Source organism: Oncorhynchus masou, chromosome 9 (assembly GCF_036934945.1).
Source record: "Oncorhynchus masou masou isolate Uvic2021 chromosome 9, UVic_Omas_1.1, whole genome shotgun sequence".
In the NCBI taxonomy this organism is placed as follows: Eukaryota; Metazoa; Chordata; class Actinopteri; order Salmoniformes; family Salmonidae; genus Oncorhynchus; species Oncorhynchus masou.
In genome coordinates this window covers 26,821,475-26,848,721 of record NC_088220.1, presented here as the reverse complement: position 1 = coordinate 26,848,721, position 27,247 = coordinate 26,821,475, and the positions used below count along the sequence as shown (strand labels likewise).

The 27,247-nt window shown below is 43.4% G+C and overlaps 1 protein-coding gene across 1 annotated transcript; it reads right to left on the bottom strand.

Moving 5' to 3' along the window:
* Positions 1-1,974: 1,974 nt before the first annotated feature.
* LOC135545750 (carnosine synthase 1-like) lies at positions 1,975-26,870 on the bottom strand. Its single transcript, XM_064973581.1, has 9 exons — positions 26,705-26,870; positions 21,559-21,733; positions 21,012-21,101; positions 11,455-11,900; positions 11,167-11,377; positions 10,877-10,962; positions 8,989-9,220; positions 8,446-8,723; positions 1,975-8,014 (listed from the first exon to the last, which is right to left on the bottom strand). The coding sequence occupies exons 1-9, from the start codon at positions 26,705-26,707 to the stop codon at positions 6,461-6,463; spliced, it is 3,075 nt and encodes a 1,024-aa protein (XP_064829653.1). The 5' UTR covers positions 26,708-26,870; the 3' UTR covers positions 1,975-6,460.
* Between the last annotated feature and the right edge of the window lie 377 nt (positions 26,871-27,247).

The window sequence follows — 27,247 nt, the reverse complement described above, 5'->3', positions numbered from 1 at the left end:
CACTGTACTTTAAAATATGCATTTTTTTAATTCAGCTACACACTCGCAATCCCCCAAATCCTTCTTGGGGCATCACGACCCCCCAGCTTCAGAATCACTGATCAAAATATACCTCTTTACAATTGTTAACAATTTAGTTAATAAAAATTATTTAAGAACTTTTTAGCCTTAGACGTTTAGTACAACTGCCACACTGGTATATAGTATAATTTTTAGTTGATTTATTTTTTAAACAGGACGAATCTGAGGGGGCACATGCCCTTGTGCCCCCTATGGGCATGATGCCACTGATTACTGTACAGTATTATTGATATGTTATTATAATTTATAGTTTCCATTGATCAGTTAAAGGACCATTTCTGGCTATAACTATACATCTCCACTAGGGGGAGTAGCATACACAAACACAAGCAATCAGAACACGTTTTGTTGGTAGGTGATTTTACATAAGCCTGCTGAAGTGAAGATTATCAGGAGCAGGTGACTAGTATGTCTCCTCATTGTTAGGTTTCAGTCAGACCTGACAAGATAATATCCTCTTTTACCCCATCTTAATTGTTTCAAAGACAGATGGCTGGACGAGATAAGCTGGGCAACAACCTACAAAACATACAGATAAAGATGAGGAGAGATACCGAAAAACCTCTTTCTAGAGCTACGACCTGAAGATCACTGACGTCATCATGATTAGACCTTGTTTTTCCCCCAAATTCACAGTTGTCTTGAAAGCACAATAAATCCAGAGAATAGCAGGCTTCGATGACAGTTTGATGACAAAACGTGCCCCTTGTATGCAGCTGCATAAATGATGTAATATGCCAGGGAGATGTGTATACTGTAGCTAAGAAAGTAATACTAAGTGTATGTTGCATAGTAAACTGTTAGCAGCCCATAAACCTCACCCTAATAATTTGGTATATTTTCTCATCTTAATTTCGCCTACTGTTCTGACTTGGTGATGCGCATGTAGCCTATATCCTGTTTTAGAGAAATGTAATCATCGAATATTGTAAGAGCTTTCATTGTCTGCTTATATGCCCCCTTTATCACTTGGTGTACTGGGAGAACACTGTAACAACGGCCCACGTCCGTCCTAGCTCGCTCATTAACATCTTCATCGAAATGACGGATTGCCTCTTATACGCTAGTCGTCCCCTTATGCCATAGTTTGTACATCTCAATTGTCATTAGAAACTACATTTTTTAAACAAGTCAGCCATATATGCTATGCTTTTTTAAAGGCAGTAAATGAGACTGAATTAATTGTTTCGTTGGCAGACAAGGCTCCGCTGATAGCCAGATGTAGCAGAGGTAAGGTGTTGGGACTGCTGTTGGGACTCTGCTGTTGGGACAGCATGTAGGCCCTAACAGTTTGAGGGCACCGTTTGTCACCGTTATAGTGCAATTCATGTGTTTAGTGTTGTGTTGTGTAGCGGCTTTGCTGGCATGCATCCCCCAATATATATATTTTTACATGCTAGAATCACCACTGGCTGTAATTGCTGCCAAAGGTGCTTCTACAAAGTATTGATTTAGGTGTGTGAATACTTATGTCAATGAGATATTTCTGTATTTCATTTTCAATAAATGTGCAAATATTTCTAAAAACATGTTTTCACTCATTATGGGGTATTCAGTGTAGATGGGTGAGAAACAAAATATTTCCCCCATTGAGAATTCTGTCAGGGTGTTCACAAATGTACAGTGCTTCAGAAAGTAATCACACCCCTTGAGTTATTTCATTTTTTTTCGTGTTTCAGCCAGTGCTTGACTTGGGCAGGATCTCACCGGACCGGAACTGAGTACTGGTGTTGTGCCGAAAATTGAGAATTCTGGCAGGGGGGAGATTTTCGGCCAAACACCGGCACCTATTTCAGTCCAAGTCAAACAGCTGGTTACAGCCTGATAACCTGAAGTCATTTAATTTAAACAATTTGTCAATAAAAACAAACACAGAAGAGTGTTGATTTGAATGTTTATTGTATTTTACACAACACAGGAAATGTGAATTGATTATATTTGAATCAAAATAGTTGCTGAATCATAACACGATATTCTTCTATTTTTATTGTTTTAAAACTTTGTTAATAAGGAAAATACATTTCCACATTAGCTATTGTTTATAGTCAACAGAAAAATCCCGTTAAAATTGTGTTAATCTTTCGTGGACAGATTCTCGTTACAGGAAATTACAAACTTTCATGAGAGAATTCTACTTCTGGGTAACCGAGATTAAACATATGTTAATATTAAGGCTTTGTTCACCATTGCTCTCATGTGGTGAAATTATTTATGATGCATATGTAACGGATCACATCCGTTACACATACTGTATATTTGTAAAACAATGTGTAACTGTAAACATTGTATCTGTGGTTGAAACCAGTTCAGGTAACAGAACCGAAAACCATAAAATAACTAAATAAGAATGGATCAACTTTCTCAATGCTAGTTATCACATTTCACATTGGATTTATAAACTACAAAAAGGTAAAACGTGTTTTTAATTCTGGTGCTGCTCTGCACACACAAGCGTGTTAGCTAGCTAGCTCAAAAGACATTCAAAGTTCCTCCACAGAAGCCGCTCCTCCTAGGTAGAATTCCTTGGACCTAAATCAGATCATGCATGTCATAACAAGATGCCCAGCGCTTCAAGACTCCTCCTCAACCCTCTCTTGCTCTCTCTCTCCACCAACCACAACATTTCAGTCGCATCTTGCGATGTAAACTACAGTTGTCTGTACATCACACGTGTAAACAACTAGCTTGCCTGCTCTATCCTCGCTGATTGGCGAAGTAATTTTTAATGAGCTAAATGTAAAACACGGTTGATTTCACAGGTTAAAAAAGGAACAGAAAGGAACGATATAATCCAGTATTTTGGGGGGTTCGAATCGGTTCAGGACATTATTTTGCTGGTCCGAACAGTGGAAGGAAACAAAAAAATATTGTGATTCTGTTCAGAATGAAACGATTGGAAAATCATTTCCGTTCCAACCCTTGCTTCAACACCAACGTTTTTTTTTGCAACTTTGAAATTGGCCACTAGTGTGACCTTACACATTGTTAATCATTTAATAATAAAACATTGGACTGGTTTAGAACCGGAAAATGTATGGATATAACAACCAGATGAATTAGTCGCATCATTAAACAGCAGAAAATTTATTTTTATTTAAAAAAAAAAAAAATCCAAAGAAAAAAGTGGGCTTCGTAGGTACGCTTACCCTAATTCTCCTAACCTGCTGCGTAAGTTCTCCTAACCTGATACGAAAAGTCAATTCTAACATAAATTGTATCCCATCTAGACAGCCTAGAATGGTCCCACCTAATCTTGCCTTTCATCTTGAGGACATGTATTTCCATTGTTTGAGAGGTCACTCAACTATCTTGTCAATATAATATAAAAACTTTGATCTAACTAAGTAAGCAGCTTCTTTCAAACACTCTCTCTCCTTTCTCCTCTGCAGCTTAGCTACTGAAGTCCTGATCAGGATTCGCGGTCTGTCAATGAGGAACTACCGGCTCATCTTTTGCCATAACCTGAAGCAGCCATAGATGACCATTCGATTCACTGCTAGTGAGTGGTGCTGAAGATAAGGTGAACTACTGGGTGTTTTAAGTGCTGAACGATGAGTACAACAACAACAATAACATATCATCTGGCCATTTAGGTTTGTGTGAGCATTGAGCTAACATTATTGTCAACATGTTTGGAGCAAATGGCGAGCCACAACACACTGCTGTGGTTGAATAGAGGCTGCAGTCAATCATTTTGTTTTCACAGCCTAATATGCCCCATGCTGACCTGCAGTAGAGCCCTTTTTTAGGGAGGTCGCTGGCCTGGGTATTGTGTGTTTGTTTAATAGGGCACAGATCATTGAAACCATCATTGACATATTCTTTGGTTTTAATGATGTAATCTTGATAGGATGTTTTATTCTTGAACTTTCCTCTCACACCTCCTTTTTGAGTAAAAGCCAGAAGTGTTGGCTCCCGAGTGGTGCAGCTGTCTAAGGCACTGCATCTCAGTGCAAGAGGTGTCACTACAATCTCTAGTTAGAATCCAGGCTGTATCACATCTGGCCGTGATTGGTGAGGCGCCCTATTGGCCCAGAGTCATTCTTATTTTACTTACTTAGTTAAATAAAGGTAAAAAAATATATATGTTTACTATATTTTCCCAAATGTTACATCAGAAATACATAAACAAATAGTCAGAAACAGAAGAAATGGGAAATCCACAACCTTTTGACCACTGTAAACCTTGTCTGGGGGGGTTGTGTGGTGTGGCCAGGATACGTATGGCATCTCAGTTTCACCCTGCTTACTGGGTCAGTCTGACACCAGACCCCAAATGCCACACTACAGACATTAACTGCCAAGGTTAGGTCTTGTTCCAGGGTCAAGAGGATTGCAACGGTGAAACTGCCTCAAATTATTTCTCATTTACAAAATAACACACTTTGTTTTATGGGCTAAAATTGGTCTGAATATGTGGTGGAATTCAATCCCCATTTCCATACACTTTTAGTTAGCGAGTTATATTTGGGGGAACGACATTTCACTTCAACCTTTTAAATTAAGACATGAACTTTCACATGACCTCTAACTTCACATGTATGAGAGTTTGCATTCCTAAATTCTACATTTTCCCAAAAGTTCAAATGGACTGGCCCCGCAGACATCATCTCTGGGCCAAGAGTTAAAAGGTTCCGCAATCGCCACCCCTGTCCACCTGTTTCAGCTATTCCACTGCTCTCCTCAAACCCCCTTCCTCAAAATCTGCAATTTTCCTCTGCTCTTCCTTCATATAACTATTTAGCTAATGATACTCTGACCTACTCCACGTGTAATATTACTCCCCTCCCACCTGTTCCAACCCTGCACTGCCTTGTGTCCACAGTGTGCAGGTTATTAATCAACTGCTGTGTCCACAGTGTGCAGGTTATTAATCAACTGTTATGTGTTCACAGTGTGCAGGTTATTAATCAACTGCTACGTGTTCACAGTGTGCAGGTTATTAATCAACTGCTACGTGTTCACAGTGTGCAGGTTATTAATCAACTGCTACGTGTTCACAGTGCGCAGGTTATTAATAAACTGTTACGTGTTCACAGTGTGCAGGTTATTAATCAACTGCTACGTGTTCACAGTGTGCAGGTTATTAATCAACTGTTATGTGTTCACAGTGTGCAGGTTATTAATCAACTGCTACGTGTTCACAGTATGCAGGTTATTAATCAACTGTTATGTGTTCACAGTGTGCAGGTTATTAATCAACTGCTACGTGTTCACAGTGTGCAAGTTATTAATCAACTGCTACGTGTTCACAGTGTACAGGTTATTAATCAACTGCTACGTGTTCACAGTGTACAGGTTATTAATCAACTGCTACGTGTTCACAGTGTGCAAGTTATTAATCAACGGCTATGTGTCCACAGTGTATAGGTTATTAATCAACTGCTATGTGTCCACAGTGTGCAAGCTATTAACCAACTGCTATGTGTTCACAGTGTGCAAGCTATTAATCAACTGTTATGTGTTCACAGTGTGCAGGTTATTAATCAACTGTTATGTGTTCACAGTGTGCAAGCTATTAATCAACTGCTATGTGTTCACAGTGTGCAGGTTATTAATCAACTGCTATGTGTTCACATTGTGCAGGTTATTAACAACTGCTATGTGTTCACAGTGTGCAAGCTATTAATCAACTGCTATGTGGTCACAGTGTGCAGGTTATTAACAACTGCTATGTGTTCACAGTGTGCAGGTTATTAACAACTGCTATGTGTTCACAGTGTGCAGCCTACTACGTTATGATGTAGTAAGGTAGACTGCTGATGCCACAACCTAGTAGATAACAGGGTTGGGGTCGATTTGAAATGAAGGCTGTCAATTCAGGAAGTAAACGGAAATTCCAATTCAATAATTGGACAAAGGGCCTCTATTTATTTTATGACTTGTCAATAAACTGAAAAGTAGAAGCTTTTCCATAAGTTTTTCCATATTTGAATGTTAAATTCAAGATAGATAGACACCCATATCCTATTCTACCCAATCACTGATGAAGATATCTTTTCGAAACTTGTATTTTATTCCTGAGATGGTCCCCAAAATATAAGTGCTAAAAATGGAAAGGTTCTGCTACCTGAATGATTAGTCCCTGAATTTGCAATTTTGAGATAACATATTATGTTTTGATATGAGAAGTGTTTGTTCATCCTGTGATGTACCTTTTAAGCTAACTAAACTAACCCCTGCACACAGCACAACCTTGCTAAACATGGGTTCTATTCAGAAGGGTCCAATGTAATGAACAAACATTCAGGCAGGAATATAATTTATATAATTATAAGTAAGGAATCGTTTCAGCTCTTTGTATTATTTTGATCTGTGATTCAAATGTAAATGTGGCACCCTCCTGAACAAACCCTGCTTCTCCCCCCTGAGTTCCTGTCTAGTTGAAATGGGACAGGAAGTAGCCCAGGTCGTAGCGTGGAGGACAGTGCAGGCCCAGCCCTTGACAGAGGGCGAGGAGGCGCTGGCGAGCGTTGGTGGCATTGTGGGCATCTCTCACCCCGACATTACAGAAGGGCTCCTCGTACTCACCAGAGATCAGTTCATCCTCCTCCGCCAGCTCGTTCAGCCACAACGCCCCCTCCTGGTGGAGCCCTCTCAGGCGCTCAGGGCTGGCTGTGGTCCTCAGGGCATGGAGGTGCCGTGACACCACCACCATCACCCCAGCAAAGTGGCCTCTGGCTGGGAGGGCTGTGGCCGAGGGCAGGCAGGGACGCACCCCACAGGACACCATGAAGGCCGCCATCAGGAGGTCCACGCCATACAGCTGGCGGATCCAGTCACACAGGTAGAAGCCGCCCATGCGGGCGTTGATCTCTATGAGCCTCGGGCCCACTTCTGTCATCTTCAGCTCCACGTTGAACACGCCATCTCGCAGGCCACAGCCCAGGCATGCGTGGTGTGCTGCGCGGATCAGCTGAGCACGCTTGTCCTGTGCCAGCCCTGAGGGCATCTGGGCGGCCGTCTCGGTGAAGGCCGGGGTGCGCGTGGGGCCGTTGTCGGACACAAAGGCGCCCTCCAGTCTCCCCTCGAACAGGACCACGTCCACGTCGTGCTCGGTGCCTCCCACGTACTCCATGAGGATCATGGCGTTGCCCCAGCCCAGGCCGATGCCAGGGTAGTCTGTCTCCTCGCGGAGGTCCCCGCCAATCCTCTCAAAGTGTGCCAGACTTTCCTCTAGAGAGCATACCTTCCTCACGCCCACCGCCCCCGCGCCGTACTCCAGCTTCATCACCGCTGGGAACCTCACCACCCCCACACTGGCCCCACCAGGCCCCCCCTCCCCCCCACTGGCTGCCTTCTCCAGATCCAAGGTGCTCTCCACGTGGATACAGGGAACAGCATAGGAGGAAGGGGAGGGAGAGAGGAGAGGAGCGGAGGGACGGAAAGTGCCAAAGGAATGTGAGGAGGAAGAGGAGAGTGACGGGGAGGAAGAGGTAGGGGCGGTAGTGTCGTGTTTGCCCATTGCCTCATTGAAGAGATCCCCCCTGTCGAAATCAGCCATAGCTCTCAGGCTATTTCCTTCCATGTTGACCATGCCATTCTGCTGTCGACCTCTCCTCTCATCCTCTCCAAACTCAACCAGGCTATCTGGCTGACCGGAGGGCTGCTCAACACTGATCAGGTTAGTCCCCGTAGACTTCAGTAGGCCCAGGAGGTGCCTGTGGGTGCGGCTCTTCTCCTTCGCAATGCGGATGGCCTCAGGGGGAGGGCCCCTGAGCCCCAGCCTATCACAGACCAGCGATGTCAGCACCACGCATTCGTCCCAGAAGCACACGCAGCCGTCAGGGTGGAGGCTGGAGGACAACAGCCAATCACAGATGCGGGAGCAGTGCTGGTCGTCACGCCGATGGTCGGGGAGGTCTGGCAGGGGGAGGAAGTGGTCTACCAACTTGGAGGCAAAGTGGGCAGGGTCACTGTCCACCAGCAGGATCTGATTGGAGGGGAGAAAGTTAATGAGTTCAATTCGCACATTAGCATAACTAGCTAGCCTGTAACCATTAATGTGCCATTTAATCAGACTTTGCAGTGCAGTAAAATGCACTTCTAAAATAGCTGAAAAGTCTATGTTGGGCAATCTAATGTATTCACTTTCACTGTCGACACTCTTAGAAAAGGATGTGTTATCTAGAACCTAAAAGGGTTCTTCGGCTGTCCCCATAGGAGAACCCTATGAAAAACACTTTTTGGTTGCAGGTAAGAACCCTTTGGTTCCACGTAGAACCCTTTCTAAAGAGGGTTCTACATGGAACCCAAAAGGGTTATCTTATGGGGACAGCTGAAAAACCCTTTTGGAACCATTTTTTCTAAGAGTGTAGTTATTCTACATTCATCTATATAGTTATTCTCCATGTAGACATTCACCTTGAGTTTGTACTGTTTGGCTGTTTTCCAGATGAACTTCTTACTGTGTCCTCCAGCTCCCACCACCAGCACAGTTTTCCCCTGCATCAGGTAGTACTGGGAGCGGGTGAGAGGGGTGAGGAGGAGGGTGCCCCTACTCCACCCCTCTATCCCACTGTTGCATCCCTCCATCCCCATCCCTCGCTCTTGGAAGGAGGAGTGGAGACAGAGGGAGGGATGGAGGCCCAAAATAACAGGCCTGATGATGGAGCCATCCATGGTGAAAAGGAGGTCCACGCCTAGGAGAGAGGGAGTAGAAAGGAGGTAGAGAGAGATAGAGATATGGAGTGGTAGAGAGGGAGATATGGAGAGGGAGAGGAAGGGTCAGATAGTAGCTCAGTGAGACATAGTGTTGACAGAGCGTGAGACTTATGATGTCATAAGTATACCCATGCTTTCAGAGGCTTCAACAGTAATCTTCAGTAATCTTTATCAAATCATATATCAACTCAGACAGCTTCATGCTGCCTTAGAGGAAAACATTGGCAGTGAACCAAAACACACCTATCATGTCGGTCTGGGCACCCGCTCCACCGCGTTGTTCTGCGGACATGCTTGACTCTGTTTCCATGACAACACAGAGGCAGGACAGGGCGGTGTCCAGTGCTAGACGGCAGAGAGATTTCGCCATGGTAGGGTCAGTGAAACCGCACTCTAATAGGGTGGTCTCCAAAGACTGAGAGAGGGAGTGGCTGTGAGAGAGAGGGTCGTCGGACACACCCACTCTACACACCAACTGAGTGAGAGGAAGAGGGAGAGAGAGGAAGAAGATAGAAGAGAAGTTAGAGATAAGGCCATTGATTTCAAACAAACAGTTCACTTCAAGTATTTGGCCTATTACATGAATGTGTCTCCCATTCTCGAGGTAAAGACAACCTCTTAGATGTTAAGTCCCCTATTTAGGGGACTTTGAGCGGTTCTGGACCGGTTCTGACTGATATTTTGGTGTACAGAACACTCTGTGAACGTCAGAGGGTCCAATTCCTTATAGTGCTTTCCGCTACCACTCTCACTTGAAGTATCAGGTTGGCTTGACGTGACGAGCTGACTTAAAGTGTCAGGTTTCATACATTTGCATAGGGAGTGACGTGTCACATTTTCTGGCCTATCCAGACAAATAATAGATTTCCTTTGCCTCTGAGCGATAGAGCCCAGCCTGGTAGACGGCATATTAAAGGGGACAGTCTAGCGAATACAATTTCTGTAGTTTCATCTCACTGTGATATTCTCAGCCAGATATAGCACTCTGACCATGGAAAAATACTAAATCATTTTGTAGAATGGTGTCTGTAAGTCGCTCAGAGGACGATTGACAGAAAATTCTCTGTCGTCAGTTATATGAAATGGGGCCAAATTTGTACTGTCACTAAATATGATCATATTTATTTTACAGTTATAAGAAACGTGAAATCTTATAGTAAGTCATTTATAATTTGGTTATTACTATATTTAGAAAGCATTTCAGTCATGTCAAGCCCTAATAGGAAAAAAGTATATAAATCATATATTTTCATATTATTTGTACTATGTACAGTACACCTCAGCTATTGATTAAAAAAAAGGGCCAGAATACTATGCACCATTACTCGTTATTGTTAATGACCATGTCATTAAAAAGTATTACTTTTGGGTATGTCTATTTAAATCTACATTTTGCCATAACGTTGAAGAGGAGACAACATCAACATTTTACAGAGCTATATACAAATACACTGAGTGTATAAAACATTAGGAACACCTTCCTAATATTGAGTTGCACCCCATTTTGCCCTCAGAACAGACTCAATTCATCAGGGCATGGACTCTACAAAGTGTCGAAAGCGTTCCACAGGGATGCTGGCCCATGTTGACTCCAATGTTTCCCACAGTTGTGTCAAGTTAGCTGGATGTCCATTGGGTGCTGGGCCATTCTTGAAACTGTTGAGTGTGAAAAACCCAGCAGCGCCACAGTTCTTGAGACAAACCGGTGTGCCTGGCACCTACTACCATACCCCGTTGCAAGGCACTTCAATCTTTTGTCTTGACCATTCACCCTCTGAATGGCACACATACACAATCCATGTCTCAATTGCCTCAAGGCTTAAAAATCCTTTTTTTAACCTGTTTCCTTCCCTTCATCTACACGGACTGAAGTGGACTTAACAAGTGACATCGACAAGGGATCATAGCTTTCACCTGGATTCACCTGGTCAGTCTGTGTCATGGAAAAAGCAGGTGTTCTTAATGTTTTGTGCACTCAGCTATACTTTTACAGTATTGAGGGTCAATGCAAATACAAGGGTTAAAAAGCTGCTGCTAGTCATACAACAACGTTTTCATGATGCACATAGTCAACATTTCATTTTTCTCTCCTACCTCATTCTCTCTCGTTCTCTCTTTCTCTTACTCTCACCTTGTAGAGGAGAGGCAGGTCCAGAGGTGAGCGAGTTACTATGGCACACAGTCTGAAGGACAGGTCTGGAACCTGAGGCCTGCAGTCTGACAGACACACAGGCACACAACAACTACCTCATTACAACAGAGATGGAGAGGACCTTTAGTCATGGTCGTAGTACATTACATTGAAAGTAGTGAGAGAGTCTTTACAAGTTCAATGTCATATGAAGACCACATACAAATATGCATGAAAACAAGGTCCTCAAACATCAAACTACAGTCATCCATCCTGATTAAAGCCCTCACCGGTGTACTGTTCCCAGGTGCGGTCCTCTACCCGTGGCCCAGGCTTCAGTGGGGAGCAGTAGGCCTCGAGCAGCACTGCCTCTCCAGGGAGGAGTTGGGGCAGGAGATAACTCACCTTGGCCCAGACCTCATCCCTGCTGTTCCTCGACAGGTAGACAGGGGGTGAGGTTGCCTCGCCTACGAATCTCCCCCCACTGCACCTGAGCACCACCTAGGCACAAAGAGAAAGGAAAGCTTTGTGTACTTTTACATAAAGGCTGACTGAATTATTTAACAAACAGGACATACCCTCTCCGATCCCCTCATATTCTCAGACTCCAGGAAAGTGTCCACCTTGTTTCTGACAGAGTTCATCCCTTCCTCCGCTCCCATTTCCAGGTGCACCACCTCCACCCCTCCTGTCCTGCCCTCCTCCAGCCTCATCTGCTCCGGTGGTAACAGAAGGGCCAGGGTTGGGGGGCAGTGGATTTTGGCCTTCTGCAGCAGAACCCTGGTGGTCAGAACATTCCCCCAGAACTGACCCAGTGCTCCAGAACCTCCGCTTGGGCAGTCTGTCTCCCGGGTCATTTCCTCCTTAGCCCACGGGTCAGATGACAGGAAGTAGGTGACCCTGCGAGGCGGGTTGAAGTTGGATAGGAAAGTGCGTCCTCCCAGGTCAAAGGTGACAGCCTTGTGGACCAGGAGGGAGGAGGAGCGAGAGAGCCAGGATGGACAGAGACACAGGAGAGCATCTCCTAAAGAGAGAGAGAGAAAGAGGAGGGGGGATTTGAAAGGGGTAAACGAGAGAGAGAGAAGAAGGGAGGAACAGAAGGAGCGGGTGATGGGGGAAGTGAGGTAGAGAGAAATTGGAAGGGTGTATTAGAGAGTGAGAAGAGGGGGAGGGAGGGAGAGAAGGATTATAGAGGGGTGCTAGACATCCTGTGTTTGGCATAGGGATGATGTACCTAGAAAACTAGAGATTGGAAATATCATTGACATATTTCCATAGAAAAAGGTCAAAAGTCATAAAGACGATCATGCCACATGTAAACAGAACTATTTTTTTTACCGCTTGTTCCCACTTCAACATTGAAGTAAAGTGTTTTAATCTGTTATTGGTCCTAACAGAGGGACAAAGTAGGCGGGAGAATGACTATTTATCATACCTGGGATAATTATAGTTTTAAATATTTTGCAGGGAACAAACAGTTACTTTGGAAGCGCCTACAGTCTTAACATTTTTTTTGCTAACATAAACCTAAAAGGGTTCTTCGGCTGTCCTCATAGGATAACCCTTTGAAGAACCCTTTTGAGTTCAATGTAGAACCCTTTCCATAGAGTGTTCTACATGGAACACAAAATAGTTATATTTGGAATGAAGAAGGGTTCCTCTACCTTATGCAACCCCATTTAGACGTTTTAAGAGGAAGCTGATTCCAACTCCAATATGTGATAGATGCCGTATGAATGCTGTTTGAACACTAATGCACATGTTTTGGGAATGTCCTGTGGTGTCCCAGTTCTGGTCACATGTTTTGGGAATGTCCTGTGGGGTCCCAGTTCTGGTCACATGTTTTGGGAATGTCCTGTGGTGTCCCAGTTCTGGTCACATGTTTTGGGAATGTCCTGTGGTGTCCCAGTTCTGGTCACATGTTTTGGGAATGTCCTGTGGGGTCCCAGTTCTGGTCACATGTTTTGGGAATGTCCTGTGGTGTCCCAGTTCTGGTCACGTGTTTTGGGAATGTCCTGTGGTGTCCTAGTTCTGGTCACATGTTTTGGGAATGTCCTGTGGGGTCCCAGTTCTGGTCACATGTTTTGGGAATGTCCTGTGGGGTCCCAGTTCTGGTCACATGTTTTGGGAATGTCCTGTGGGGTTCCGGTTCTGGTTACATGTTTTGGGAATGTCCTGAGTTCTGGTCACGTGTTTTGGGAATGTCCTGTGGTGTCCCAGTTCTGGTCACATGTTTTGGGAATGTCCTGTGGTGTCCTAGTTCTGGTCACGTGTTTTGGGAATGTCCTGTGGTGTCCTAGTTCTGGTCACGTGTTTTGGGAATGTCCTGTGGGGTCCCAGTTCTGGTCACGTGTTTTGGGAATGTCCTGTGGGGTCCCAGTTCTGGTCACATGTTTTGGGAATGTCCTGTGGTGTCCTAGTTCTGGTCACGTGTTTTGGGAATGTCCTGTGGGGTCCCAGTTCTGGTCACGTTTCACATTTCTTCACAAAATAAATATCCACCTTTGTTCTTGTTGAATGACTCTTCACTTGTATTGCAACTGGTTCAGAAAATAATAATTTATGCAGGGTTAACAGCAGCAAAAAAGGTTATCCTTAGTGCTTGGATTACCCTACAATCCTCTCCCCTCAAACATGGTTATCATATTTTCTAGATATTGTTCGTAAAGAGCGATCAGTGGCCGTGATAAACAAAGCTCGGGCAAATACAGTTGAGGCATGGGATGTATTATGCAAAAACTCTATCAGATATCAACAACTCTTGACCAAGCAATGGACCTACATGGTTAGGGGAATGGGGGAGACGCCGTTTTCTTTTCTGAGAATAAAATTGAATGTTTTATTGTAAACTAAATTGTAAACTTACTTCCTTTCTGTAAATGTCATATTGTGCACTCATATAATTAACTCCTGACAGTATGTAAATAGTTGTATTGAATGTTAATGTTGTCATGTCAGCTAGTATTTGTAAAGTGATCTGGCCTTGTGTGTTGTATATTGTGAAATAAAAATAAAAATGTTGATCACAAAAAAAGGGTTCTACCTAGAAACTAAAGGGTACTCCTATGGGGACAGACGAAGAACCCTTTTGAAACCCCAGATCCCCAAAAATGACTATGTTTTGAAACAATTTGAATACAAAATCTCAGAAAGCAACTACTTAAAAAATATACAGTGGGGAGAACAAGTATTTTATTCCCTGCTGATTTTGCAGGTTTTCCTACTTACAAAGCATGTAGATGTCTGTAATTTTTATCATAGGTACACTTCAACTGTGAGAGACGGAATCTAAAACAAAAATCCAGAAAATCACATTGTATGACTTTTAAGTAAATCATTTCCACTTTTGGTCCGCTATCCCTTATGGCCACAGCCTTTGAGCTGCTCCAGGAAGCAGTTGTCTTCACTAAGCTTGACCTGCGGAACGCATACCATCTTGTGCGGATCAGACCCGGTGACGAGTGGAAGACCGCTTTCAACACGCCTACTGGTCACTATGAATACTTGGTGATGCCCTTCGGCCTGACCAACGCCCCGGCTGTGTTCCAAAGGTTCATAAACGATGTGCTTAGGGATATGCTTAACATCTTCGTGTTCGTTTACTTGGATGACATCCTCATCTTTTCGAGCTCCCTTCAAGAACACACTAAGCTTGTCAGACAAGTACTCAAATACCACCTAGACAGCCATTTGTACATGAAGCCGGAAAAATGTGAATTCCATTCCTCCCGAGTACAATTCCTGGGATTTGTAGTGGAATCCGGTCGAGTCCAGATGGACCCCAGGAAGGTAGGGGCGGTAGCGGATTGGCCCACCACCAAGTCCGTTAAGGAAGTTCAGCGTTTCCTGGGCTTCACAAACTTTTACTGCAAGTTCATCAAGAACTTCAGCTTGGTGGCAGCCCCTCTCTCAGCTTTAACCAAGGATGGCAACGCAAGGTTTCTGTGGGGAAAAGAAGCTGAGACGGCCTTCCAAGGACTCAAGCAGCGCATCCTCTCTGCTCCCATCCTGACACTACCGACTGCGGATGAACCTTTTGTGGTGGAGGTAGACGCATCAGAGGTTGGTGTTGGAGCTGTCCTGTCTCAGAGGGGTGAAGACAAGAAGCTTCACCCTTGCGCCTTCTTCGCTCACCGGCTTACCCCGGCCAAGAGCAACTACGATGTGGGGGATCGTGAACTCCTAGCTGTTAAGATGGCATTGAAGGAATGGAGACACTGGCTCGAGGGGGCTTCAACCGTTTCAAGTGCTTACGGACCACAAAAATCTGTGGAGTATATCCAGCAGGCGAAGCGGTTGAACTCCAGACAAGCTCGATGATCTCTTTTCTTCAATCGATTCCAGTTTATCTTCACCTATAGACCCGGGTCGAAGAATCTCAAACCGGACGCCTTGTCACGAGTCTACGCTCCTGCCATTCGAGAAGATACTGACATGCCTGTCCTTCCTGCCGCTAAGATCGTGGCTCCGATCTCGTGGCAAGTTGAGGATACTGTGAAACGAGCTCAAGCCATCGAACCGGGTCCTAAAGGAGGTCCTGCCAATCGGTTGTTTGTTCCCAAGGCAGCGAGGACCCGGGTCCTTCTGTTGGGGCGTAGGTGCGCCTCACCTGTCACCCGGGCGTAGGTCGCACCTTGGAGTTCATCCAGCGAAAGTTCTGGTGGCCCACCATAAAAGAAGACGTTGCCACTTTTGTCAAGGCCTGTCCCCTGTGCTGCCAGGGCAAATCTTCTCACCTCCGCCTTCAAGGACTCCTTCACCCTTTATCTATTCTCCACCGACCCTGGTCCCATATCTCGTTTGACTTTATTACTGGCCTTCCTCCGTCCCATGGTAATACTACTATCCTAGTCATCATCAACAGGATTTCTAAGGCGGCCAGGTTCGTCCCCTTGACTAAGTTACCTTCTGCCAAGGAAACGGCTTAGTTGGTGATTAACCATGTGTTCCGAGTCGTCGGCATTCCTCAAGATATGGTTTTCCGACAGAGGTCCCCAGTTCGCCTCAAGGTTTTGGAAGGCCTTCTGGCAACTCATAGGGGCCACTGCCAGTCTATCTTCAGGGTACCACCCGGAGTCCAACGGCCAAACCGAGAGGATGAATTAAGAGCTGGACACCACCCTCAGATGTATGGTCTCCAACACGCACAACACCTTGCACTCCTCCGCCACTGGTATGTCCCCGCACGAGTGTCAGTTTGGCTATGCCCCTCCATTGTTCCCGAACCGCGTCATCGGAGGCCAGTCGGCTTATACCGTCCATCGGATACTGGATTCCCGTCGGGTGCAGCGGTCCTGGCAGTATCTGGTGGACTGGGAAGGCTACAGTCCAGAGGAGCGCTCCTGGGTTCCTGCCAAAGACATACTGGACCCTGACCTCATTCGTCAGTTCAGGGTCCTCCACCCTGAGAAGGCTGGTAAGAACATCAGGAGCCGTTCCTAGGGGGGGATTCTGTCAGGATTTGGCCAGGATTGTTCAGGTTTTGGTCACTAGATGCCCCCATTGTGCTTTTTTGACCCTTTTGTTTTTCCCTTTTTCTAGTTATTAGTTGCACCTGTGCCTCATTTACCTTGAATGTATTTAAACCCTTAGTGTTCCTCAGTTCTTTGCTCTGTGTTTGTATGTTAGCACCCAGCCTCAGCCATGCTGTGATCTTTTGTTTCTCTAGTTGGATTTTCTTGAGGTACTCTGGTTTTGTTCTTGTTTATTTTTGATTATTCTTTTGAGGTTTGTTTTTTCCCTGCTGTTCTTGCCACTTTGTGGATTTTCCTTGTGTCTTGGAGAATTACCATTTTTTCTCTTGGAATTACTTTTGATGTTGTGGATTTATATTTTTGCTTGAAGATCTTTTCCTTTTCTCTTTATTAAATCACCGTCTCCAGTACTGCTGTGTCTGCCTCATCTTCTGGGTTCTGCCAACTACTGGTGGCTCAGTTTACTAAGTGACTGTTTCTCACACCGGAGACCTGAGTTCGTAACCGGGTCCTGACATACACAAGAGGAATAGTGACTGTTCCGTATTCCACTTATGTAATAATTCCATTATTATGCAACAATAAAGCAATTTCCAAAGTCCTATGTAACAGCAATGTTGCTATTGTAATAATCACTAAGTTACTACACATGTATAAAAACTTGATGTTAAGTGTTACTGTATAACCTTATGGCACTCATTATGAAAATATATTTCTTAGTCATTTTGAAGCTGCAAAAGTTGTCTACTCTAATGTTGAGGTGATACCATGTCCCCCTTAAAATCAGTTGGAGCTGATTTGCTGGAGTAAAAAAAAAGGTATGTCCAACAAAAGTGTATTTTATTTTTATGCTCAAAAAACTTTGGGGGGCCAAATAATATCCCTGGTGCCAGTTGTGGAACCTTGCTATTGTAGTTTTTGGTTCCTAGTCAAATATTTGGCAGCCAACAAATATATGTATATATTGTTCTCAAATAACTTGCATATATTCAAATAGCTTCAACTATTTATTTTTTTCTGAGACCTGTATTTGAATATCACAGAAAATAGTTGCCTTTTAGTTGAAACTCCATAACTACATTCAACTACCTCAGTATTTTCAAATAAACTACAAATAAACATACTGTAAAGTACAAAATGCAACTATTTTCTGCCCATGTCTGCTATTTATGTATAAAAAGAGTCAAGGAGGGGAGTGGCATTCTAATGAAATGTCAACCTGCACTAGTAGCTTTCCCCTCAACCTGTTGGCCATCAGGCTAAAATGAGATCTATAACTGTTAGACTCAGAGTTTCTCTCTAGAAGGCGATTATGTTACTTGATAATGACACCAATGAATTCCATTAAAGGATTGTTGTTCCGACCTGCTTGTCGAACATCTCATTCCAAAATCATGGGAATTCAAATGGAGTTGGTCCCTCCTTTGCTGCCATAACAGTCTACACTCTTCTGGGAAGGCTTTCCAGTAGATGTTGGAACATTGCTGCGGGGACTTGCTTCCATTCAGCCACAAGAGCATTAGTGAGGTTGGGCACTGATGTTAGGCCTGGCTTGCAGTCAGTGTTCCCATTCATCTCAATGTTGTTTGATGAGGTTAAGGTCAGGGATATGTGCAGGCCAATCAAGTTCTTCCACACAATCTCGACAAATCATTTCTGTATGTTCTCACTTGTGCCCAGGGGCATTGTCATTCTGAAACAGGAAAGGGCCTTCCCCAAGCCGTTGCCATGAAGTTGGAAGCACAGAATCGTCTAGAATGTAATTGTATGCTGTGGCGTTAAGGTTTCACTTCACTTGGAACTAAGGAGTCTGAATCATGAAAAACAGCCCCAGACCATTATTCCTCTTCCACCAATGTTTACAGTTGGTACTATGCATTGGGGCAGGTAGCGTTGTCCTGGCTTCTGCCAATCCCAGATTAGTCCTTTGGACAGCCAGATGGTGAAGCGTGATTCATCACTCCAGAGAACATATTTCCACTCCAGAGTCCAATGGCGGCTAGCTTCACACCACTCCAGCCAACACTTGGCATTGCGCATGGTGATCTTAGGCTTGTGTGCGGCTGCTCAGCCATGTAAACCCATCCCGACGAACAGTTCTTGTGCTGATGTTGCTTCCAGAGGCTGTCTGGAACTTGGTAGTGAGTTTTGCATCCGAGGACAGACAATTGTTACACGCTACTCACGTCAGCGGTCCTGTTCTGTGAACTTGTGTGGCCTAGCACTTCACGGCTTAGCTCTTGTTGCTCCTAGACATTTTCACTTCACAATAACAGCACTTACAGTTGACCTGGGCAGCTCTAGCAGGTCAGAAATTTGACGAACTGACTTGTTGGAAAGGTGGCATCCTATGACGGTGCCATGTTGAAAGTCACTGTGTTTTTCAGTAAGGCCATTCTACTGCCAATGTTTGTCTATGGAGATTGCATGGCTATGTGCTTGATTTTATGCACCTGTCAGCACCGGGTGTGGCTGAAATAGCCAAATCTAGTCATGTGAATGGGTGTCGACATATTTTTGTATATATAGTGTATTTTACTGGTGCTCTGACAAGGTAAAGTTTTTAGGTCTATAGATGGATAAGAAAACCATGTACAGTCTAACACTATTCTGTTTGGCACTAAGGGACACTGGGAAGACCTCTTGGAAAACAACTTGGCACATACTGAAGGGTAAAGGTATATGTTTTGGCCGATGCTCTAGCCAAACAGGCTTTTACATTGATTTACTGTCAGACTGATACCGGCACGTGGGTACTGGTATTTATTAGAAGTGATTACAGGGTTCAACCACCAAAAACTGTGACCAAATGTTTATTTTGTTTTGACGTTTTTACAGATGGAATTTCATGACTTTTAACCAAATTTCTATGACCAACAATTGGCGGAGTCTCTACATACATATAAAAAAGTAATGATACATGTGGTATTGACACTGGCTGCTCTCTGATCCCATGTAGCCTGTTAGGCAACTTCATAAAACACGTGTGGTCAACCTTCTGTCTGGACAGCTACTGGGTGTGCAGGCTTTTGATCCAGCCCTGCTCAAACACAAACAGTGTATTACCGCTGTGCACATCAAGCCCAGACGATAGTAGAGATCCATAAAGACCACTAGCGGTTGCCCAGACTACTTTGCATGCTGACTAGCATCTATTGATGTTGCAATGTCCCATACATTGGATTCCCAAATCAACTGGAAGTATCTAAAAAAAAAGTTGAAGCCACTTAATCCAAAAGAAAGGCTACATCTAATATGTTTTCCTACAATTACGTTTCACGACTCATATGATTTGATTCACCGCGATTGAACAGAATCCCAACTACTACAATGGCGAAATTAATCGTTAGTTTTGTAAAAAATAATACTTTAAATTAATAATTTTAATCGTTTTTCGCGAGTGTCAGTGGAACGTTTTTGGACATGATGAAAACATTAATACATGCTAATAATAACTAAACAGTTAACTATAAAGATAACTAGCCAGGCTACAATATATATTTTTTCTACCCATTTAATCTGTTCTCTATCCTATTTTATAGTCTAGGCCAGGGCTCTCCAACCCTGTTCCTGGAGCACTACCCTGCTGTCGGTTCTCTCTACAACACCAGTTGTAACTAACCTGATTTCAACTTATCAACCAGCTAATTATTACAATCAGGTGTGATGGATTAGGGTTGGAGTGAAAACCTACAGGACAGTAGTTCCCTAGGAACAGGGTTGGAGACCCCCTGGTCTAGGCTTACCTGCTGCTACAATATCCTTGAGCAACCACCGCACACCTGTCAGCATCGTTACTCGCACCTGGGCGTCATTAGACTCACTTGGACTCCATCACTTCCCTGATTACCTTCCCTATATATGTCACTCCCTTTGGTTCCTTCCCCAGGCATTATTGTTTCTGTTCCTGTGTTATGTATGTGCGTTGTTCGTGTTTCTTATTTTGTGTTATGTTTATTTATTACAACACTCACTCCTTGAACTTGCTTCCCGACTCTCAGAGCACATCGTTACAAGTATGCACTAAAGCAAGGCTACTAAGCTATATTCTTATTGGGCCAGATGTAAAAAATAATAATAAATAAATAAATAATAAATAAAAAAAGTAAATTGTGAGCATAATATTTTGTCGCTTAATTAAACTGTTCAAGTGCTGGAGTCAAGTTTATATGAATAAAAATAATCAAAATGCCACACAGATGCTAGAAACCGCTAGAAATGCTAAATAACTACACTATACAGGATACAACCACCATAGTGCATGTCATTTTGGCACTGAATGTCGTATTTTTGCGTTTTTAAAAATATTAATGTTCAGAATTGATCAAAGGGCCAATCTAAATGAATAACACGGGCCGGATCTAGCAGCTGGGCTGCCAGTTGAATAGTCTTGTGCTAAAGTGTCATATTCCGATCCTGGCTGATTGGTGATTATTATGTGATTGATCAACTATTAAAAAAGAACTGTTCCTAAATGACATTAAAATAAATTATTAAATTATTTTCCATGACTTTTCCAAACCTTTTGAGATTTGAACATTTCCAAAACTTTTCCTGGCATGGAAAACACAATTGTAAAATCTATGTATTTTCCAGGATTTTCATGAGCTGCTTGTACATATCTGCTGTGTTTCCTGTCTGGGTGTGTTCTGCTACCATACCTGGGCTCCGTTGGCCTGCCTCTAACAGCAGAGAGAGGTAGGGGAGTGGGGATCCCAAAACACAGATGCACATCTCAGAGTGACTCATACCTGGAAGAGAACACAGTAGAACTGCCATGATGGTCAAAATCCCCATACATCGGTACTTCAGCCTTTCATGAAATAGAAAGTAGTTCGATCCAAAAACAACTATACAGGGGTCAGCAATATGGTAGGTCATCTAAGATCATTTCCTACATGCACACAGCCCACTGGCCCTTTCCGTTCTGCAGACACACCTGTTCACCTGCTAACCCAGTGACATATAGTGCTAAACTCACATGGTCTGGGTGACTCTGTGCAGGTTAATATCCAGTGATAGGTTCACCTGGCCTGTAGGCTTAGTTCTGATTCAACGGTTCAGAGACTCACAGGTAGAAATGAAAGGTGATAGAGCATGACCTCAGTATCATAGAGATTGTAATAAACATGGAGGTGTCTTTCTAGCCTGGTACACTTCTGACACATCATGACCGTTTCAGCCAGGTGATCGTAGCTCGGGTCTCACCCTGTGGCAGGTCCTGTGTTTCAGGCAGGTCGATCTCCCTCAGAGCCTCCTGCAGGGTCTGGAACAGCGCCGCCTCCTGTCTGGAGGACTGTGCCCTCGGTCCTCCAGTAGCACAGCCCCCTGGAGAGGAGGGAAGGCTGGGGACAACGGTGCTGGGGAGAGAGCTGAGAGAGAGCTGTGGGGGACAGGTGTGAGATGGACAATGTGTGTGTGTGTGTGTGAGCGAGAGAGTTAAATAATAGGATTAATGAGAAAATAATCTAGAATTGAGAGGAGACCTGTCATCAAAGGGATTGTATTATAAGCAATACATTTATAAACTATCTCCAATTATAAACTGGGTGGTTCGAGCCCTGAATGCTGATTGGTTGACAGCTGTGGTATATCAGACAGTATACCACAGGTATGACAAAACATGTATTTTTACTGCTCTAATTACTTTGGTAAACAGTTTATAATAGCAACAAAGCACCTCGGGGGTTTGTGGTATATGGCCAATATACACTGAACAAAAATATAAACGCAACATGCAACAATTTCAAAGATTTTACTTACAGTTCATATAAGAAAATCTGTCAATTGAAATAAATAAATTAGGCTTTCACATGACTGGGAATACAGATATGCAGATACCTTAAAAAAAAGGTACGGGCATGGATAAAAAAACCAGAACCATCTGGTGTGACCACCCTTTGGTGTGTCCTTCGCAGAGACTTGATCAGGCTGTTGATTGTGGCCTGTGGAATGTTGTCCCACTCCTCTTCACGTCGATCCAGAGCATCTAAAACATGCTCAATGGGTGATATGTCTGGTGAGTATGCAGGCCATGGAAGAACTGAGCCGTTTTCAGTTTCCAGGAATTTTGAACAGATGCTTTGTGAAATGGGGCAGTGCATTATCATGCTGAAATATGAGGTGATGGCGGTGGATGAATGGCTCGACAATGGGCCTCAATAAAATACAACTGTATTTGTTGTCCGTAGCGCCTGCATGTTTTTAAAATAATAAATAAATACAATATTTAACCTTTATTTAACTGGCTAGTCGAACACCTAACTCGTCATTAAAGACAATGGTGAATCATCAATCCATGGCCGAGTCAGTGACATTTTCATTTGTGCTGAAATCGAAATAAAAAACATATAATCCTTCAAATCCAGCAGGCTATTGTGTGAAATTGGCTTTTAGAAGTTCTGTCTAACATTTCTGGAAATTACCATTCAAAACCCGCCCACAAGTACTGAAAACTGGCCCAACATGGTGTTTTTTTCCCAGCATGTCACGCCCCGATCGGTTTCACCTGTCCTTGTGATTGTCTCCACCCCCTCCAGGTGTCACTTATCTTCCCTGGTGTATTTATCCCTGTGTTTCCTGTCCCTCTGTGCAGTTTGTCTTGTCTGTTCAAGTCAACTAGTGTGTTATTCCCATGCTCCTGCTTTTTCTATTCTCTTTTGCTAGTCCTCCCGGTTTTGACCCTTGCCTGTCTGGATTCTGTACCCACCTGCCTGACCATTCTGCCTGCCTTGACCTCGAGCCTGCCTGACCATTCTGCCTGCCTTGACCTCGAGCCTGCCTGACCATTCTGCCTGCCTTGACCTCGAGCCTGCCTGACCATTCTGCCTGCCTTGACCTCGAGCCTGCATGACCATTCTGCCTGCCTTGACCTCGAGCCTGCCTGACCATTCTGCCTGCCTTGACCTCGAGCCTGCCTGACCATTCTGCCTGCCTTGACCTCGAGCCTGCCTGCTACACTGTACCTCCTGGACTCTGAACTGGTTTTGACCTTTTTCCTGTCCATGACCATTCTTTTGCATACCCTTTTGGATTATTAATAAATATCAAAGACTCAAACCATTTGCCTCCCGTGTCTGCATCTGGGTCTGGCCTTGTGCTTTTATATGGCAAGAGGGGAGTTGGCACATTTAGCCAATAAACATTTTTCCCATAATGTTATCGAGTGAATTAAGGAATGTCGACGTAATTTGTAAAGACGTAAGAAGCTAAATTCAGTTCTCCACCAAAATAATAATTATTGCGAGCTAACATGACTAATAAAGGAATTTGAATATGTCGAAAGAGAAAAGAGAATTAGTTTGCTCTTAATAAACTCGCAAGATAATTATCTGTCAATGGATGTCGATTTAACTGCTATGATTGTAAATCCCTTATGCGCATGTGCATAACTATAGACCAATCTGTCAGGAGAGTTTGAGGGATGGAATCTGTACAGAGGATCTCAATCTCTGTTCAAGAAACATTTGGAAAAAAATGGAACTAATGTTAGACCATTTATTTTCTGTCAATTGTGCCGTTATTACGTGCCAGATGTTAAGACTGCAAACCGTTATAAATGAATTGTCATTTCAATAGGCTAGGCTTACTGACTAAAACCTGGGTTTATGATTGTAATTACATTTTGTCATGGTTTTCTGTTGTTTAATAGCCTGATGGAATAGGATATTGAGGGTTGTAATTTTAATCACTGAATCAAACATTAATAATATGAACTGAATAGTCCCATGCTTGTCAACAGCCAGTATTTTGTTTTAACCTGTTGCCTAATCTGACTGAATGTTACCTAATCTAATGCATTCTGACTACAGCTGATCAGCAATTGCGATAGAACTGTGACCATGTTCACAGTTGATAATTTCCAATTTCATTAACTAAACATGGTCAATAATAATAGCATAATAATGCAAGGCTACAACAACAATAAACTGAAGTTATAAGCTATTTCTTAAATCCGTTTGCCATCTCCAGGTAGGCTACACAAGTGGCACAAATTGATTTGCAATGGCTCCAGTGATATCCTCATTTCAACATATGTATCGTATCAAATGGTAGGCTACAGTAGCATATAAAATAATAGGCTACTTGATGACTAACAGATGCAAATGTATCATTCTCCACATTTAATGTCAGTTTCATTGTGGACTTTTCAGAAGCACGCCAGGGTGTTCCATACCTTCCATGGTTTTCCATAAGCAAAGTCAACATTAGAATTAAGCAATAAGATTTGGGGGGGGAGTGGTATATGGCCAATATTTATTTGTATGGTCTGTTATAACACAGCTTTCAGCCAATCAGCATTCAGAGCTTGAACCACCCAGTTTATTATTAAGCAATAAGGCAAAAGGGGGTGTGGTATATGGCCAATATACCACGGCTAAGGGCTGTTGTTACACACTAAGCAAAGCGGAGTGGCTGTATACAGCCCTTAGCCGTGATATATTGGCCATATACCACAAACCCTCAATGTGCCTTATTGCCATTATAAACTGGTTATCAACCTAAGCAGAGCAGTAAAAATACATGTTTTGTCATACCCGTGGGAATCGCCAATCAGCATTCAGGGCTCAAACCACCCAGTTTATGCAGTTTAAATCACCTCTGAGCGAACGTATCTAATATGTGCTGGAGCGCCTAAAGTAGTTTTCCTGTGCTTTGACGCTGTTATTTCTTGATGAACATCAGTTCTAGCGCGTTAATATGTTTTATGGAAAAATAGTTGGAAAAACAGTAGGTTGTCTCAATATTGACAATCCAACCTACAACATGTAAAACGTTGACACGTTTTGCCCTCGTGCTTCTTTGGCTCCTCTCACTCAGCTGCAGCGCTCAATCTCAACACACACCCCCTCTTGCCCTCTCGTCCCCACCGCTCACTCACTCGGCAACAGGCTGCCTCACTGCTTGATAGTAAGCAGCAGCAGCAGGTCACAGTGAAATATACATTTTTCAGAAAAATGCCAGGGCGGCCGCGGTGCAATTTAGGAGTAGCCTCAACCCGCGACCAATACATTTTCAGACGCATGTATAATGGTGTTACTGTCCATTAAGTTTAAAATGCAGTCTGTCATTACCAAATTAATAAAATATTTAAGCAGTCGTCTGCCTCAAATGAAGGGGCTGGTGACGCAATCTTTGCAAGAGGGAGGTCATCTGATGTAATTGGTCCTCAACTCGCAGCTAAATCATTTCATTCAGGGTAAATGGAGTTAGCCGTGAGTTCGCCTCCCCCGGAGCAGGTTCGATCTGAAGAATTCGTTGCCACAGGAATGTACCTGGATAAAAGGTCAGCCACTTTCGTATGACCGGTTATCTCGAGTTGAACTCAGTTTACCAAAATTACCTCACTAACTCCTCAACCTGCTTTGTAGTATACCCCTTTGATCCCGCTTTCACCCCTCTCTCCCTCCGTTTGCCCATTATCACCCTGCTTATTTACCTTTCTATTTCTAACTTATCACCCTGTTTAACTACTTTCGTATTTCTAACTTCTTTCCTACTGACCTCCCGGTACACACCTGAAGTGGTTTACTCTACTGTTTAATTCCCACCACCACCAGCTACAGTAGTTTTCTGCTTCATCACAGTAATATCATGTCATAGGAAAGAATGCCAAGGTTTTCAGTTTCACATACTGTAAAAAATATGAAATGAAGCTATAAATACTTATTGGCACTGCAGGAAATACAGCCCCACCTCTCGCTTAGCATTCATTGCACTATAACCTCTGTAAATCACACTTGACACTACATTTAACACGATACGCAGAGACCCTTAATAGACACTGTTTCTCACACAGACAACACACAGAACTGTAACGGTTTCGAGAGTAATATTGCAGCTGCTTTCCCTCCAATCTCTCCTTATTCCGCTACACAGCCATATCTCTTCTTTACACCCCTTGCTTTGGTCTCTGGCACCCTCAGCCTTTCTCCCCCTTCCATTCCTCGCTCTATCACTGATTCTCTGACAAACATTGTCACACGCACACAAAAAAACATTCTAATTCTTCTGTCAATACAGTGTACGGCATTGTATTTCAACACAAACATGTTGCACTCAATAGCATTTGCACGCCAAACACTGCAAAACACTATTCAGTCAATTTATGAAATGTTATAAATGCAGATCAAGAACAAGCAAAACGTTTGAAGACTTCTCATCTGACAACGATTCAAATAGCGTCATGCAATAACATACAGCACTGAAAAACATTGTCTCATTCACACATTTACAAGAAAAGCTTTTCAGAAAAGCTAAGGAACACTTGATTAAAATAGAAACATTCAACACCTGCAGATATAAACTCACATCAATGTTCATTCAACCAAACTGTCTCTCTCATTCATCTCACCATAGTGTCTGCAGTGACCAAGTGGAAACCTGGAAATGACAGAAAGAGGAAGAAGTTGAGAGGGGTAAGGAAAGAGAGAGGGAGGGAGTAAGCTGGAAAGGGTCAGAGGGGGGGGTTCAGAGGAAGGAGGGGTCAGAGAGGACGGGGTCAGAGGAGGGAGGGGTCAGAGGGAAGAGAAGTGCAGATAGCAGAGAAGAAGAGTACAAGTAAAAACATAACAGATGACATGCTATAAAACATGTCTGTTTTCTATGTAATATCTTGTAAAAAGGAATATCATGTAAAAGGCCCATGTGAGCCTAATACATTTAAGTGGCAATATTGCTAGTACGCTGACCGATATTGACTTTTTAAAAACCAACACATTTCGAGAGCCCAGTACTTCCATTGACCTTGGAGATCACAGGAATGCCAACCTGATGTTCTATTTTGATAACACATACTTCTTGGGGTAGTCTGCAAATGGGGATCCATTTTTCACTTGGTTGACCGTTTTCCAACATTCAAACTTTTCTGTAATTGAAATTCAAAACAACTTGACTC

Bases quoted from the DNA above. Each gene is read 5' to 3' on its own strand.
- LOC135545750 (XM_064973581.1), bottom strand. The intron at 11,378-11,454 runs GTATGTCCTGTT...CTTTGTGCCTAG, and splicing joins ATATGAGGGGATCGGAGAGG to GTGGTGCTCAGGTGCAGTGG. The intron at 8,724-8,988 runs GTGTGTTTTGGT...CCTCTCTCCTAG, and splicing joins TGCCCAGACCGACATGATAG to GCGTGGACCTCCTTTTCACC.